The 16,224-nt window shown below is 38.2% G+C and overlaps 1 protein-coding gene across 3 annotated transcripts in view; it reads left to right on the top strand.

The window, feature by feature from the left end:
* Positions 1-16,224, top strand: part of svep1 (sushi, von Willebrand factor type A, EGF and pentraxin domain containing 1) — a 128,074-nt gene that overhangs the window by 42,377 nt on the left and 69,473 nt on the right. For 2 of the 3 annotated variants that reach the window (XM_061710550.1, XM_061710548.1), the window contains 4 exons: positions 8,854-9,012; positions 9,878-10,057; positions 12,101-12,280; positions 15,288-15,482. In XM_061710550.1, the coding sequence (XP_061566534.1) occupies positions 8,854-9,012; positions 9,878-10,057; positions 12,101-12,280; positions 15,288-15,482 (714 nt within the window). Of the gene's footprint in view, positions 1-8,853; positions 9,013-9,877; positions 10,058-12,100; positions 12,281-15,287; positions 15,483-16,224 lie in introns of those variants that run through there. The other variant, XM_061710549.1, reaches the window with a different exon arrangement.

The raw sequence follows: 16,224 nt of genomic DNA, 5'->3' as shown, positions 1-16,224 counted from the left end.
CCTCACTGTGTCATTAGCACTCTTCGTCCTTTGTCTTCTGACTCTGTCTTTCTGTTTTCCCATCACATTCTCCTTTGTTTAGTTTTAGTCTATGGAAATCCTAGTTCTCGACCATCACATATCTAACTCCTGCTTCTGCACCAGTCGCCAGATGCAACAGGTGCATATAATGTATTAAGCAGATGACAATGTGTATTTTATTTCACTTGAGACACAAATGATATGTGCACCAACATTTGCAAGAGCATTTTATTAGATGTTCATATTTTCATGGTCTTAGGACATTAATATACACAAATGTCTGTTTTAATACATTTTAACCTTTAAAAAAACACATGAATCTATTAAAGGCCCAGGTGGTACATTGTGGGATCTGTGATGTGTCTAATAAAATCATGTCCGAGTATAATCTGATCCGTGCAAATCTGGCCAAATAACTTGTTTGCCTGGGAAGCATAGTGAAAAAATGATCATATCTGTTGGATGGAGGTTAAAAAAATCTGCATTCAGTTTTTGACATGTGCATCCTTTTAGATGTAATAATAGATCTTGAAAATTGTGCATAAACTGAGACATATCTTTATGAATTACCCAAAATTACACATAAATTGTCGAACACATTTGAAATCATGTATTTGACTATTATATGAACACTTTTTTCTCCATCTACAATAAAATTCAACTAATTACTCGACAGTGCTTTCCACAATACAATATTTATTACAAAGTAAATAACTGGAACTTAATTATTTCTTTTGTAAAAAGTCCACACAGATTCTTTTTTTTTTTTCATATTTCCTTTGAGATTTTCTCTGTTAACCTCTTCACAGGGCAAGTGACCATATTTGGTCAATTCACCAGAATCACAGTCTATGGTTATTACAAAAAATAAAGTGACAATGTTTATAGCGGTCCTTTAAAATTCTCCAATAACTCTCGAGAGTTGAAATTTTGAAATCACAAGTATTTTATTGACTGTCCTATAAAGGGTTAACACTCATGCATAGAGTAGCATTTACAGCCCTATTTTGATGTCAGCATTTCAAGTGATTTTTTGTGTGTATTTTTTAAGGTCTTTGTCCTTCTTCAAGTCCAACATGTTTGTCTCTGTCTGTGACCCCCATCTGTCTCTGGATTTTTTCATCAACCCTCTTCAGTGCTGTTTCAGCTTTCAATGACTTCCTTACACTTTCTGCGGTGCGTAAGCTGTTGACTCAACTCTCTCTCGTCAAGGGGGGAACACACACTAACAGAGATGCACTGTGTCAAGGGTCAAAGGCTAATGATGGAGGAAGGCAGCTTTGTGGAAAAAGTATTTGTCTCTCTGTTTTGTTGACTCTTTGAACAGTTTGTGTGTAAACCACATTCAGAATATGTCCGGAAAGAGCTGTCTTCAGTTCATCTTGCATACTTGATCTTAAATTCACTTAATTAGCACTTTTTTGGTTTGTTTGTTTGTTCATCTGTGTGAAATATTTATTATATTTTTCTGATTTTATAACACGCACAAAAAAAACTTCACAAACACGCAGTCTTTCATATGCCACGCATACGTCCTTTCAGTAAATCTGGGGGGGGGGGGGGGGCAAAAAGCACTCCCTTTACTCCAAACTCCAGCAGGAAACACAATTCTGTGGTTTTTTATGGGAGTACGGGTGTGGTTTTAGTGTATGTACAGGTCATGTTTGATGTTGTTTTATTGTACGTCTGCTTTGCAAAATCAAACTATGCAAGTCGGACCAGTAATTGTTATCCAACAAAAAAATGAATAAAATAAAACAAAAATGGTGAGTTAGTGACATGGTCATGGATGGATCAAAGGATGTGACTGCAGCTGTCTTGAAACATGTTGACATTCTGAGTGTTTTGTTATGTTGTTCCAAGTATACAGAGATCATCCCAAGGCCTATCACAGCATTTCTCTCTACAACGACATATGTAATCAGGCACACCAGACCAGAGACCAGCCAGTGTTTGTACAGTTGTTTGGTGGTTTGCCTTGTTCTTCCAGTGAATCAGAGCGCTCCTGCAGCCTGTAATATGCAACTGTTACAGTCGTTCTGTCCTTGAGCGTCTATAAGAGGTATTTAGCAATTGTGGTGTAGTCATCGTCCTTCAGGAATAGGATTGAATAATAAGCAGCAACGGATCAGCCACTGCACTTCTACAGTTGTTTTTGTTTTTTTTCCAAAGACCTTCTTGAATCATATCGTAGGTTTTCCTTTCTTGCTGTCAAGGAGTTTGCAGAGGTCTCTTGTCCTCCTGTCAGTGTCATCAGCAGCCAAATCTTAACATAGTCCACTTTTTACTATCCAGTTGGACACCACCCCAAACTTTAGAGGGACTGTTGTGGTTTGAATAGGAACAGGTATTCCTGAAATTTTACAGTTTCATGTGATTTCAGATGGTCTCAGATGAACAACTAAATCACAACTTCACTTTCCTCAGCCCAACTCTCAAATTGGTCTTAACTGTGCTGTTACAACGTCATGGATCTTATTCTAGTACATATGTGTTGTACATGTGTGTGCATAGATAAACCTTTTGTTTCTCTTGATTCTATCTAGATTTATTGGGTTTACAGTATTATTTTCGTTATTTCTTATTTTGTATATCCATGTTTTTATAATAATAATAGTTATAGATCCTTTTAATGTAGTTGTGTCAGCGCTGAAGTGGACATCAGCTGGCTCCTCTTCAGCAGCTGCTGGTTGGGCTGTGGAGAGGAACAACGTTGGCTATAATTCTTTATTCATTGCAGTAATTTCAGGTCCGGCTACAAAAATCATTTGTATCAATTTACATAACAACATAATGTCTACTGTATGTAGAAACCCTCCCAACCTCTCCAACCTAGGTCTAACAGCTGTGCCAGTGGACTTTTTTTTTTAAATCTCCACGCTCAGAGTCGTAGTGGTCTACAGGACCACTGTGGAAGTGCTCAGAACTTTTGTGTGTTTTATTTTAATATGTTCAAAACTTCACAAAATAAAAACACACATATTTAGAACATCAGAGAGTGACAGACCTGTAGATTTAGTTTAGACAAAGTTATTAAAGCCCTTAACCATCCGTGAGACGGCCTCAGCGGTTCTAGTGTTCAATAACAAAAACAACAAACCACATTTACGGTGTCAATATTTCAAGTGTAACAGGTTTCATATGTAACTGTGTAACTGTCAGGGAATGGTAGACTTGGACCCAGATGCAGGAGACAAGAGAGCAGGAGTTCCAGAAAACAGGGATGTATTTAACAAAATCCAAAAGCGCTGCTGAGCAGGATTCGAAAAACATATGAGCATAAACGTGGCAAAAATACAAAAACCTAACCTGAAACATGTGGGGTAGGAACAGTACGGACCAGCAGGGAGCAAGAGACAAGATAAGATATACACAGAAGGCTTGACGAGACACAGTGCACACGACCAGGGCAGAAGGGAAGTCAAGACATAACTTAAACACAAGGACACAGGGTTTCAAAATAAAACAGGAACTTAAATACCAAAACTGTGAAAAATTGTGACCTTAACTCAAAAAAGTGAAAGAAACAATATTCAGCATTGCTATCAATACGTTTTTCAAAAAATAGCTCTGCAAAATGTGCTTCAAAACATGAATAACTCCCCGTCAAACGAGTCCCGTAGGGAACGGGAGTTTCAGTTGTGACTGAAAACTTTTCTTACATGTGAATGTTGTTTTTGCAGAAGCCAGAGACTTCGTTATCCAAGTTACCAGTATTTCTAGAGTGAAAAGGCTTTTGACCACAAATAAACGGGCCATAGTCCAAGGCTGGCAACCAACTTGCAGGGCTTCCCCAGTAGTAACTATTATTTTTCTATTTGAAGACAGATTTGAATGAGCACAAATATCACAGAAATAGCTCTTACATAATGGGCACAACAGTAGCCTGTATTAACCATTTTTGTTCTTTGTAAATAGGAAAGTTTAACATAAAAAAAGTGTGTTGATGGCAAATGACAGCAGAAAAATATAATTAGATTGTGAGTATACGTACATCCACATCGACAGCAGCCAGCTGAGGTGATTTGGGCTTCTGCAAAGGTCGCGCCCTGGGCGCTTCCTAAGTGAGGTGTTTCAGGGATGTCCAACTGGGAGGAGGCCCAGACAGACAGACTGAGTGCATGTTGGAAGGATTATAGGCCGGTCTGGGGACGCCTTAGTGTTCCCCCGGAAGGGCTGGAGGCGGAGGCCGGGGAGACGGAGGTCTGGGCCTCTCCGCTTAGGCTGCTGCCCCCGCAACCTGATTTCAGAGAAGCAGACGTTTGTGGGTGGATGGATTTCTTTGTATACTTGACAATGGCTCAGTTTTGGTGTTCATACGTTTATGTGTGTTATAAATTTTAACCGGTGGAACAGCAGTACACTTTTCTTCTTCATGTTAGTCCATCTAAATGTCTTAATGAGCTCAAACCTTGAAAAAACAAGAAGCACTTTGTGAGTGTGTGGATGAATCAAAAAACACGTGGTAAAGTGCTTCTTTCTTTTTTTCAAATACACAACTTTTTTATTGACTTCCTAGATATGTATTGCTGATTTTTGTGGCAGCATCCCTGGGGGTGTATCCTAGCTATCATCAGGTCTGATGCAAGTGCACTCTGCACATGTACCGGTCCAGATGCACAGAGATGCAGACTACTATGCAAACTCACACTTATAGGCACAGTTGATGTAGAATCACTAGCTAAGCTAATGTAACTGGACTTCCAAATTATGGATTTATTCCAATTATTCCTGTCATCAGAATTGTGCTTTAGAGTTAAAACTTTTCAGAAGTCGGAAGTCATTTCCATGAGCGATTAATGTTTAAAATATGTGGAAAGTAGTAAGTATACGAGCACTGTATGAGTCTGTTGAAACATGTGTTTGTGAATTTTGTTGGACTAAGCAGAATTTGTGCTCTTCTCCCTCTCTTCCTGTCTGTTTGTCATTGTGCTAGAGGAGGCAGATGTTCTCGCTCTCCTTTTGGATCTCTCTTTGTCGTTTCCGTCCCGGTCTGTTTTTAGGCCGAGCTAAGCGAACCCCGTATCCCCCTCTTACCCACGAGACACAAGAGATTCTCGTGTGATTTAAACTTTGGCTCTTTGACCTGATGTTTCTGCCAGATTCAGCGACTTGCTTCATATTATGAAAAAGCAGTTTAACAGATGAACTGGCCTCTGCTTGTTTCATCGTTTTCTTTTCAACTTCCTTTTTTAATCCTAAGAGATTGCATTAATATTTTTATCATTTATAAATCTTAGCTCTGATATGAACCAGCTTTAGATAGTTACTGTAAATGTCACATGAAGTGTGGTCTTTGTTTTCACCACTGAATCCTGCGTGAGTATTTAGGGATTGTAGATCATTGAACCACACAGAAAACAAAAGTTTATTTGCAGTGGTGGGGGGCTATTTTGGTGCCGTTTCAAGTTTTTACAGTAACAAAATTAAACGTGCACAGTGCGGGATAAAAAAGTAAATGAACGTCTGGAGTTAACAGTTGGTGGTGCCTCCTTTGACAGCAGTGGCTTCAAGTAAGCTCTTTAAGGAGCTCTAGCTGACCTAACTGTTCAGGGGGACTCAGATACCTTTGCTGGATTTTTGGTGTGAATGACTCTTAAAATAATTTCAAATCATCTCCATTAAGTCAAGGTCTCAGCTCTGAAGGAGCCAAAAGGTGGATTTTCTTTGTCTGAACGCAATCTGTGGTGGATTTACATTGATGTTTGGGGTCACTGTCCCGCTGAATCCCCCAACTTCTATTAAGCTTCATCTGGTAGATAATCACACTGATAATCACATATCTTTCATCCAAGTATCTTTAAACCACACCTTCTAACTCATTTAATGAGTAATGTTGGCAATGTTGGAAAATTAAATAATTAGCTTATGCTGAAGTAATAAAACTAATGCGGTCATTTAATCTTTTCTAATAATGTTTAGTAATGTTTCATGTGTGTACAATAAAGTTCAATAAAGTCACGAGACAATTATATTTGTATGTCATGAGCTTATTATACACTGTATTTGTCTATTATTGTGACTTCGATGAAGATAAGATTGCGTTTTATGAAAAACTGATATAGAAAACCAGTAATCTCCAAAGGGTTCATGTCACTGTCTGTCGACTATCACAGTCTTATTCTTTCAAAAGAGGCAGACAGACAGATCAAATTGTTGGTTTAGAGACGGTTAGAGTCTGCAACCGTTTTCCTAGAATGATGAAGTCTACATGCCTTGCTGACATCCATCTTCATCGCTGTTTAGCTTATCTCCTCAGTTCCTCACAAAACATCGCTTGTCCTTTTCGTGACTTCTTTTTATTAAAGTAATAATTCTGTCATATTGCAGGCTTGATTCTTTCTTTTTCTCTTTTTAAAGAAGACATCATATTCAGAAAGCTCCTAATGAAAACACCATCTAACTATCTAAAGTGGAAGTCTTAGGACTTGTCATTGACTTTATCAATAGTTATTAATAAAAAGTTGGTCATGCTGAATAAAAGGCTTCTGATTATGTACAGTTGTTGCCCCTCCCTCCGAAAGGGAAAAAAAGAAATCATTACTGGGTACAGTAGTAGTCTTTGACCAGTTGCTGGATATCCATATGGCTACAGTCAGTCCAGACACAGCATGGTCTTTCTGTTTTATGGTTACCTTTAATGCCGACGGTTCACTTCCTCTCTAAATGAAGGGTGTAGTTCAGCAGAGTTAACTTCAGAGCCATCGGCAAAAAAGTAGACCCATAACGAGAAGCTTGGCCGCTGTGTAATTCAGCCCAGTTCAGAATCCAAACACAATTAGCTTCAGCACGAGGTCTGTGTTTTTGGCTGGAGCCATGGAGCACGGATAGTATTGAAGGAACTTCACACAGCGTTCTCCGTGTTCACTTTCCAGCATTTTTATTTTGTTTTAGACCAACGGCTGCTTGTTATTTAGTCATTTATCACTCTCATATTTATCCCTGCTCCTTCCGTAGCGATTCCCGTCATCAGAAGCCAGGTCTGGTCTTTCAACACTGTCTCTGTCTGTTTATATGAGGCACATGTGTGATCATGCATCTGTCTGTGTACATTTCTACCTCCGAGCACATGCGTCCTGCCAGGAGTTGAAATTTTGTATTTTTCAGATACACTATTTCCACTGTTGCACTCTGAGTGAGTTATTATTCACATAAAAATAAAAAGAGGGTTTTTGTAAACCTTAAATGAAGCTGTAAAAGCTGATTCCAGCTAACTTGAGTAAAGAGGACTCTCTCTTGCTGTTGTTCCATCTTATGTAACCGGCCTCCTCTGAGTTTCAAAGACACATGATGGAGAAATTGCATCAGATCTTTTTTTTTTTATCAAATGAAAACATCAGACTAAAATATACTTTCTGCTCCAAACCAGGTATTCCACATTGGTTTTCTCTCCTCGCCTCTATTTGATGTGGGTTACTGGGTGCATTTCACTGCCAGCAGCCACTGCCTTCTTTATAGTTGGTTAACACATCCTGGCTGACCTGCTGCAGCTGAGGGCTAGGGAGGGGGTAGGCGACGCTGGCACGGCTCAGCTGTGGAAATTCACACCTTGCCTCAGGCTCTAAGTGTTGTGAATGAGTTTAATTTTCTTATTTTGAAGACATGGAACCAAATTAAATACTCTGCAACTCAGTTCACTGAAACCAGTTTTTTTATTTGAAAACGACTCTAGTTAATATTGAAGGGTTTGTTTTTTTTTCTAATTACCACAAACAACTTTTGAGTTTTCTCGACTAGACTGTTGTGTGAGTAACAGTGCGACAAGCCAGAATGAAACGACAACTGCTGCTGCACTTCAGCTTTTAGTACTCAAACGCACTGGGAGGCAGTTATGTCATTTATTAAGCTATGATCAAAAACCGGTCAGAACTTGTTGAAAACAATGTCATCCAACGTTTGTTCTCACATGTGTTTTAAATGTCTGTTAAGCCAGTAATTGCTGATGGTGTTTTTGTAACCATGGTTGATGGTGAGACAGCTAAACAGTTTGTGTGCATGGATCCATGGGAACTTCGGGAGTTAAAAGGGGATTTTTTTTTTCTTTTAAAGTAATAACAGTGAAATATGGGAATTTCTATCGCAATAAATTGCTTGTGTGAAACTGCCCATATAAATGCTGATAAGAGCTGTTGTCCCTGTTGATAACAAGTTCAAAATAATCATCAACAGATTTATTTTAAGATAACTTGAAGCAGTTCATCTAAAAACCATCAGAAGCTTAAACGATCATTGGATATCAGTGAATAAGATTTAATTATGGACAAATACGTGTGAAAGTGACCCTTCAAACCCAAATGATTTATAAGTTGAACGACGGCAAAGGGAAGTTTGCCTCCTATAACCTCTATTTATTAACGCACCCTCTGGTCTGACTCAGGTAACACACACACATTCACATTTGTGTAGGTCTCTTACAGTTAATTGCAAAGCAAAGCTGGTTTCAGATAATCAAACTTTTTTACATTCATCTTTTTTTTCTATATTTTTTTCCAGTGGGTGTTTAGGATCCCAAAAAACCAGCTGGGATTAATTAAGATGCTGAACTGAAGTCATCTTTTTTTTTTCTAAGCCAGTTGTGTAATTTTTGCCATATTTCCCCCACAACATGTCCAGACTTGAACCTCTGACGATCAAAGCATCAGCTCAGAATTTTGTAGAGGCTCCTTTCCAGTTTGCGAAAGGGATATTTTTTTCATTTTAGCTACATTTTCACCATCTACCTTTTTTTTCCTAGCCATCTGCCTCTTCTCTCGTTAAACATTCCATGTTATGGGATCAGTTATGGGATCAGTTTCTGACTTAATTTTGTTTCTTATTCTCTCCTTTAAAAAGCATGTCCACCTGGCACCTATAAACCAGAAGGAAAGCCCGGAGGTCTGAGCACCTGCATGTCGTGTCCCGACGCACAGCACACTTCTCAGCCTGGCAGCACCTCCCTTGATGATTGTGCCTGCAAGCCGGGCTATCAGCCAGTAGGCATGACCTGCCAGGGTAAGCAAGGCTATTATGTGCTGGTTTTGAGTTACACAGATGACACCCTCAGGAGACATTTTATTTGAGCTACTCTAAACATTTAAAGCATTGCCAAGATGTTTATTATTATTATTATGATTATTATTATGATTATGATTATTATTATTATTATTATTATTATTATTATTATTATGATTATTATTATTATTATGATTATTATTATTATTATTATTATTATTATTATTATTATTATTATTATTATTATTATTATTATTATTATCATTATTATTATTATTATCATTATTATTATTAATTCTTATTTTGGGGGTTGCAAAATATATTATTTCTTCTCTTCTGACTTTCAAAAGAAAAAAATTCACCATGTGCATAATTGCAGTTTCTTATGGTTTCTCAATAGCAAGTATCAGAGCCAAGTTTCAGATTGATTATTTACTGAAAATAAGATACTTAAGTTATATTCGGCCATTTTTATCACCCCATTTGTATCAATGACTCCACATGTTACATTCAGAATATGTAGATGAAACATTTTTTTCAGTGACTAAGTACAATTTACCTTACCTGTGAACAAAGGCAGCTAGTGAGTCAAAAAAAAGCACCAAGATTAGTAGAGAAAGTTGTACATTTGAATTGTGTTTCTCCTCTTCCTCCCTCCATGTAGATTAGAGAGTAGAGTAAAGGTTGACGTGTAATTTTCTTCTGCCACATGGTCTTGTTCTCCCTCTCTCTTTTTTCCTTAGAAGCATTATTTTTATGTTTTATACCATACTTTCCTATCGGTTTACGTGTGTTATATTGTGTATGTTTCTTAGCCATATTGTAATTTAGAATTGTCTGTATTTTTTTCCCTCCCGTCTCCCAGTGGTATATTGCCCAGTGATATCCCCCCCAGAAAATGGCTTTTTTGTACAAAATGTGTGTAACAACCACTTTGATGCTGCCTGCGGAGTCCGATGCCAACCGGGTTTTGAGCTCCAGGGAACCAGCATCAGACTGTGCCAGGCCAACGGGACCTGGTCTGGGACACCTGCCACATGCAGAGGTGAGGGACACGTCTTTTAGCCATCCAAAAATGTTACGAGATGATTGCTCCCAGCTCTTCATGTTAACCCAGAAGTGATTTTTCTGTTTGAAATCAAAACTAGTCCTGCAAAGCCAGACAGGAAACTACAAAGCTGTGTCAGTTTGGCTATACCCATAGTCCTCTCTGTTACAGTGGAAAAAAAATAATAATGTCTTTAAGTAAATACAATTGTCTTCAGATTTTCTTGATCAGGCCAGCAGAAAGTGATGGTGCCCCTGCCAAATATTGTCAGGAACATATTGTTTTGGTTTGGAATCAGTTGATAAGCATGGAAAAGCTTCCCTAATAGACAACAAATGTTTTCTTTGTTGTTTTTTTTTTATGTAGATTTTTAGCAAAATCTAAATTGTCTAGTTTCCACATACACATCAATAGCTTCAACGTTGCTGTTTCTTATACTGTAGCAAAGTGTAATTTGAAAATGATTAAAAGAAGATCTAAATGCAAATACCAACAGATGGGAAAGTATGGATAACAGGAAACAACTGCAAGGGATTTTCTACCTTACTTATTACCGGTACTTGTTTTTAACCTATTCAGGTATTTGATGTGCTACATGGGCTGCTGTTTGGCATTTGCAGGGTAATAGAGGTTTAGTCTGGGCTTTGAATTTTACATCATGCCAGTGCCCATCCATGCATGCTTTCATCTGAATGTTTTCAAACAATGATGTTGTCTTTTTGATACATAATTCCTTATTAAATTAAGAAAACTCCATAATAGCATTGCAAATCTCTGCTGTGATGTCTGCAAAAGTATTTATGCAGCACTAACTCATCTTGTCAAACTGAAGGATGTGAGTTATTCTCTTGTACTGATTTGCTGAGTCTCCTCCAAGTCAAAGCATGTGGAAGTCGGTGTGTGTCAGCATGTAAAGAATCCTGCTGTGGATTGAGATCATGTGTGCCTAAACTGAGTGAGGACTCAACATTTATTGGGAAACTACTGCTTTTTGCCAAGACATATGCTGAGGGGAAGAAAGGTAGGGAGGATTTGTTTTAACAAAAAGAGTTAGTGTCAGAAGCACAAGAAGAGTGAATAAAGAATGGACGGACCATACAGGAAGTTCAAGAAAGCTCAATGGAAAAAAACAAAGAGGGAGCCGGAGAGGTCAAGGGATTAATGAGGAAAATCCTAGTTTTAGTAGAAAGGCAGCAGCAGTGTGACTCATAGAAATACCAAGACACTGAATATTTAAGGGTGTCTTGAAGATTTATAGTTATGTGGCTTTGAGTATATAGTTTCTAAGTGTGTGCATATGTCTGCTTGTATGTGTTACTCTCTAAGTCTAGTCTTTGCCACATAATGTAGGACCTCCCAGCTAGTTAGACCCTGAGGGAGGGGGTCTCTTCTGAACTGCCTGTCTGTGTGTCTCTGGGCGGTGATGAGAAATAACATAACACAAACCCGCAGCTATATCTCAACATAAGTTAGAACTCATAGGCACACACACTGAGCAGATTTTGTTTTTCTTAGGGACTTTCACACTGTGGGTTAAGTGATGGGTCCACAGATATAACTCACTTTGTTCCGGTGATTGATATCCACTGATGACGTCTTTTTCGGTTACATTTTGGTTTTAATGTTTGCTAAACATGTGCTGCTGAAGTTTGTTGTAGCCATTGGGAAGAAGCACATGTTTGGGCTTGGTCATGATATCTTACACTGCGGTTGTTTTGTAATCATAAAGTATATTATTCAGGGATATTAATATTGTTAGAGACTACATGGTTTTCATTTCTGTAGCAGGATTTAAAATATCCAAAATGTCTTCTATCTGTATGAAAGCAGCTAAACAATAAATGAATAAAACATGACATGGATTCAGTTCAATGTCACTATTAATATACTCTACAGATCAAAAGTTTGGACACACCTTCTCATTCAAACAAATGGGGAAGTGTGTCCAAACTTTTGGTCTGTACTGTATGCATTTTTGTTTTCATGTTTTGCTGATTTGGGTTCTGATATTTCTTGTCCTTTTTATGTATATTTTTTTAGTACGCTCCTGCCTGCCCCTGTCTCGCCCTCAGCATGGCTCTCTGCGATGCAGCGATGGTGCTGCGTCCTACAAGGCAGAGTGTCAGGTGGGATGTGACCGAGGCTACAGATTAGAGGGAGACTCAACACTCACCTGTCAGGCCAACTCCCAGTGGAGTGGACCACTGCCTCGGTGTGTGGGTAAGCCTACCAACCACTGTCTCGCTCTGCTTGTTACCACTTAAAAGGTAACGCAAGCTTCATGCTGCCATGAACTAATCTTCCTTCAAATTTAGCAATTTAAATAGCACGACATTCATAGACATTCATCACAAAAATACATTGAAACACGGAAATACACGGAAAATCCAGTTTCACCAATTATAGTAATTAACATGATAGAAATGTTAAGGAAAAAGGAATAAAAAGAAAAACCTACCTACTGAAGGGCGGCTGTTTGTACTTTGCTGCCAGAAATCTTTCAGACTGTTATGAGAGCCTTTCAGAACAGTAAGACCACATTTTGGACTGTTTCACGCTAGCCATGAGTTGAGATCGTAGAAGAAACTTCATAACTTCCATCTGTGCCTAATCTATTTATTTGAACATTATTCATAAGGCACACACACCTGTTTATATAATGTATCACTGTTGGTGGTGTATGTCAGAATGAAACCTAAGCTATGAGGCTGAGGTAATGATCTGTGGACGTTCAAAAAAATTAAAATGTCAAAGCACAACTGCAGACAAAGAGACAGCAGGAAGTTTTCTATGCCATGTAAAGAGTCCAGAACACATTAATCTCTCATGTTTAAAACGTGTCGCTGAGATATAGAGCTCATTTGTTTCCGTGTGAGAACGTTAGAGGAAACAAAAATCACATATCTGAAGAAATGAGAGACATTCTTCACTAAAATGCACATTGCAACCCACTGGGAGATTGCCAGAAGGTACCTGAATGGCTCTCAGAAGATGAAAAGCCAAAATGTTCTCATCTGTTCAAACCAGGAATTAATTATTCAGTCGGGAAGGTTTTCCATGATAGTACTGGATTCTAGTTTGGATAGAAAAAAAATACCTTTTTCTATTTTCTTGAGAAAGACATACTCGGGTTGAGGTTCATAAGAAACACCTGGATGATGATAATCCTGGAATGATCCAGTTTGAGTCTGGACCCCAGGAGAGCATCCATGATGAAACCTCAAACTGACAATGCCCATTTAACAAGTCTACCTTGAACAATTATCTGGTATAACTAACTACTAAGTATTTAGAATATGAACGTTTAATGAAAATGGGATTTTTACTTTGAGTAAATGAACAAAGCACTACAAAATCATGTCTTTTTTTATATTGTGAAGAATACTTTGTGAATAAATGAGGAAATAAAATTAATCCATGTAGACCATAAATTAGATCGAATTGAGGAAAACCTTAAGGCTTTGAAGACTTTCAGTTAGCCCAATATTACCAAAGGACAAAATGTAGTGTTGCTCTTTAATTTTGCAGTTTTATTTTATTCACTGTATATACATATATGTCTTGTGAAAGGCAATACCTACTTTCAAAACAACATTTAACTTGGCCATAAAAAATCCACACATGATGCTTTCTCTCCAGGAAAACAATCATATTTGTTCCCAAACCATGGAATTCATCAAGTCAAACACTATTTTGTCCAACTTTTCCTTTTTCGTTTAGTATCTTGTTGTTTTTTTAATTTGAATAGAATTGAATAGAATAGAATAGAATAGAATAGAATATCCTTTATTTTCTCCCTCAGCGGGGAATTATTTGTTGACAGCAGTACACACATATAGGGGAGGGGTAAAAAGACTGAAAAGTCAGAAATAAAAAATATATATAAAAAAAAAAAAAAAAAAAAAAAAAGTGGAGTTTAATTAGATTTTCCTTATTCCATAATTTAATTTGCATTATTTCCCACTATGAATCTTTGCCGCTCTGCCATCACTGATGTGCACAACAGATCTGGCGAGCGGCACATCCTCAAGTCTACATGACTACAAATAGCTGTAATCTCATATTTACTTTTGCTTTTGTTCTCTGAAACTTTTACTGCCTGACTAAACAAAAAGATAAACTATCAAACAAATAACCCCAAAAATAACAACATGATCCGTGTGTTTATACCATAATCATGTGGCTTTACACACATATGTAAACACACATGCACAGTGGTTACACATATGCTATGTATTTGCACTCACATATAGTGAAAGATGCATGAGATTTTTTCAAGCAAAGCCAAAGCCACCACATATACACAACCTGTGCACGCAGCATGATTCACACACTTCAGAACTGCTGGTTAAGTTAAAATAGTTGCACACATTCATGCCCACCACAACCAGCACTCAGGTCAGGCACGCAAACACACAAAAAAGGAACAGTGTATGAGTGTTTTGCCACAAGGCTTCAGCCTCGCTGCTCCAGCCAGTACTAACTCACTGCCAGCCAGCTTGATGTGCTATTTAAATCTCGCAAACCAACTGCTTCCGAAAATCTCTCTCCACTTATCAGCATATATCATCTCGCCCAAGCTCAACCTCTGCATGAGTGAGCAGGAGCTCATTTATTTAGAAAGACATTGTTACTTCTTTAACGCAGAAAATAGGGCTCTGTGGGCTTTTGTTGTAGTTGGGCACTTTGTCTTACTGTGTGTTTACACTGTGGAGAAAACTCCCCATTTGCTGTGACAGGATACTGAGTTCGTTTCATCTCCCTATTCTCAATATCTTCCCCAGCAACCTTTCCTTTTTCCTTTTAGAGCTGGAGCTAATGAAAAACAAGTTCATTGGGGAACCAAAATCAGTATCTTTTGTCCATCACCACATAAAAAGTTTACTGGCTGGTTGTTGGAGAAAATGCTGCAAAATCCTCAAATCCTTCTGTGTTTATTGCTCCCAGTGCTTGTCAGTTTTTCATACATTGTAAATAAGAATTGATTTATAGAAACGCCAGCTCGAAGCACGATCTTTATCACACAGGAATCATGCTTAAAATGCTGCAAGCATTTTGTTCTGTTTATATGTACTTTGTCTTCTAAACAGAAACAATAACATTTTTAACTCACTTCACTAACAAAGGAGAAACAAATAGATGTATGAAGCCATGCATACTTTTGGTCTGCAAAATGTTTTCGTGCAACAAGATAAGATTAATTTCTGTATTTGATTCTGTTTCTCAGAGGTGCATTGTCCCTCCATCACGCCCATGAAGAACATCTTGCTGTCGCCCCCTGCCTGTGGGAAAAGAGCTGTGTCGCCAGGCTTCGTTTGCTTTCTCTCTTGTCGGAAAGGCTACAGTCTCCAGGGAAACAGAAAGGCGGTGTGCCTGGGCTCTGGGAACTGGACCGCTAATGTCCATAAAGCTGTCTGTGCAGGTAACACACTGTGCTTTCCCTAATAAGTACACAGACCTCTTCTCTACTGTTGCACTGAGGTCAACGGTCATGTGTTTCTGCATGTAGGATGGTAACAAAAAAACAACAACTAAAAATCAGTTTGAATTGAATTAAAAAACATTATAATAAACATTCTAAACATACAATCATTCCCTTCCTGTAAAGATTTGCAGTATCAAAATTGTGATTAATAGCTTTTGCTTCATTTGCTTGTATGGGCTCTGCAAGCCAGGTTTCCCTGTTCCGGTAGTATTTAATCGATTTAACTGAATCTATGATTAGTTTTACAGGGCAGCATGAATGACATTTTTAACATGTGGCCTAATGAGAGAGAGGTTGAGGAGGTTGAAAGAGAAAGATGTAGAACAGGTGGTGAAAGCGGAAGATATACAAAGAAAACAGCAGGGAACTTGGATGGAGCATTTTTCCATTTTCTTTTCCATCTCTGCATTTCTCTCTCCTTTTCAAATGGTGCTGATTTTGTTTTGAAAAGCACCTCGGGTCATTAACTCGAACCATACCATGTCCAAGCTCTCATGTCTCCCCCTACAACCCCGACTGGGCTCTGGAGATCATTATAATGGACTGCATCACTCCAGACTCCAGATGCCTCGCAGGTGAAACAGGTGGTAAATATCATCAGTCCCCTTATTTCTTCATGGAGAAAGTCCCTTAATAAAGAAGTGGAAAGATGCTGTAAAGATGAAAACAAATAGATATA

This window comes from Cololabis saira, chromosome 20, assembly GCF_033807715.1.
Source record: "Cololabis saira isolate AMF1-May2022 chromosome 20, fColSai1.1, whole genome shotgun sequence".
In the NCBI taxonomy this organism is placed as follows: domain Eukaryota; kingdom Metazoa; phylum Chordata; class Actinopteri; order Beloniformes; family Belonidae; genus Cololabis; species Cololabis saira.
The sequence above is the reverse complement of the archived record's forward strand: the minus strand, read 5'-3'. Positions and strand labels throughout refer to the sequence as shown.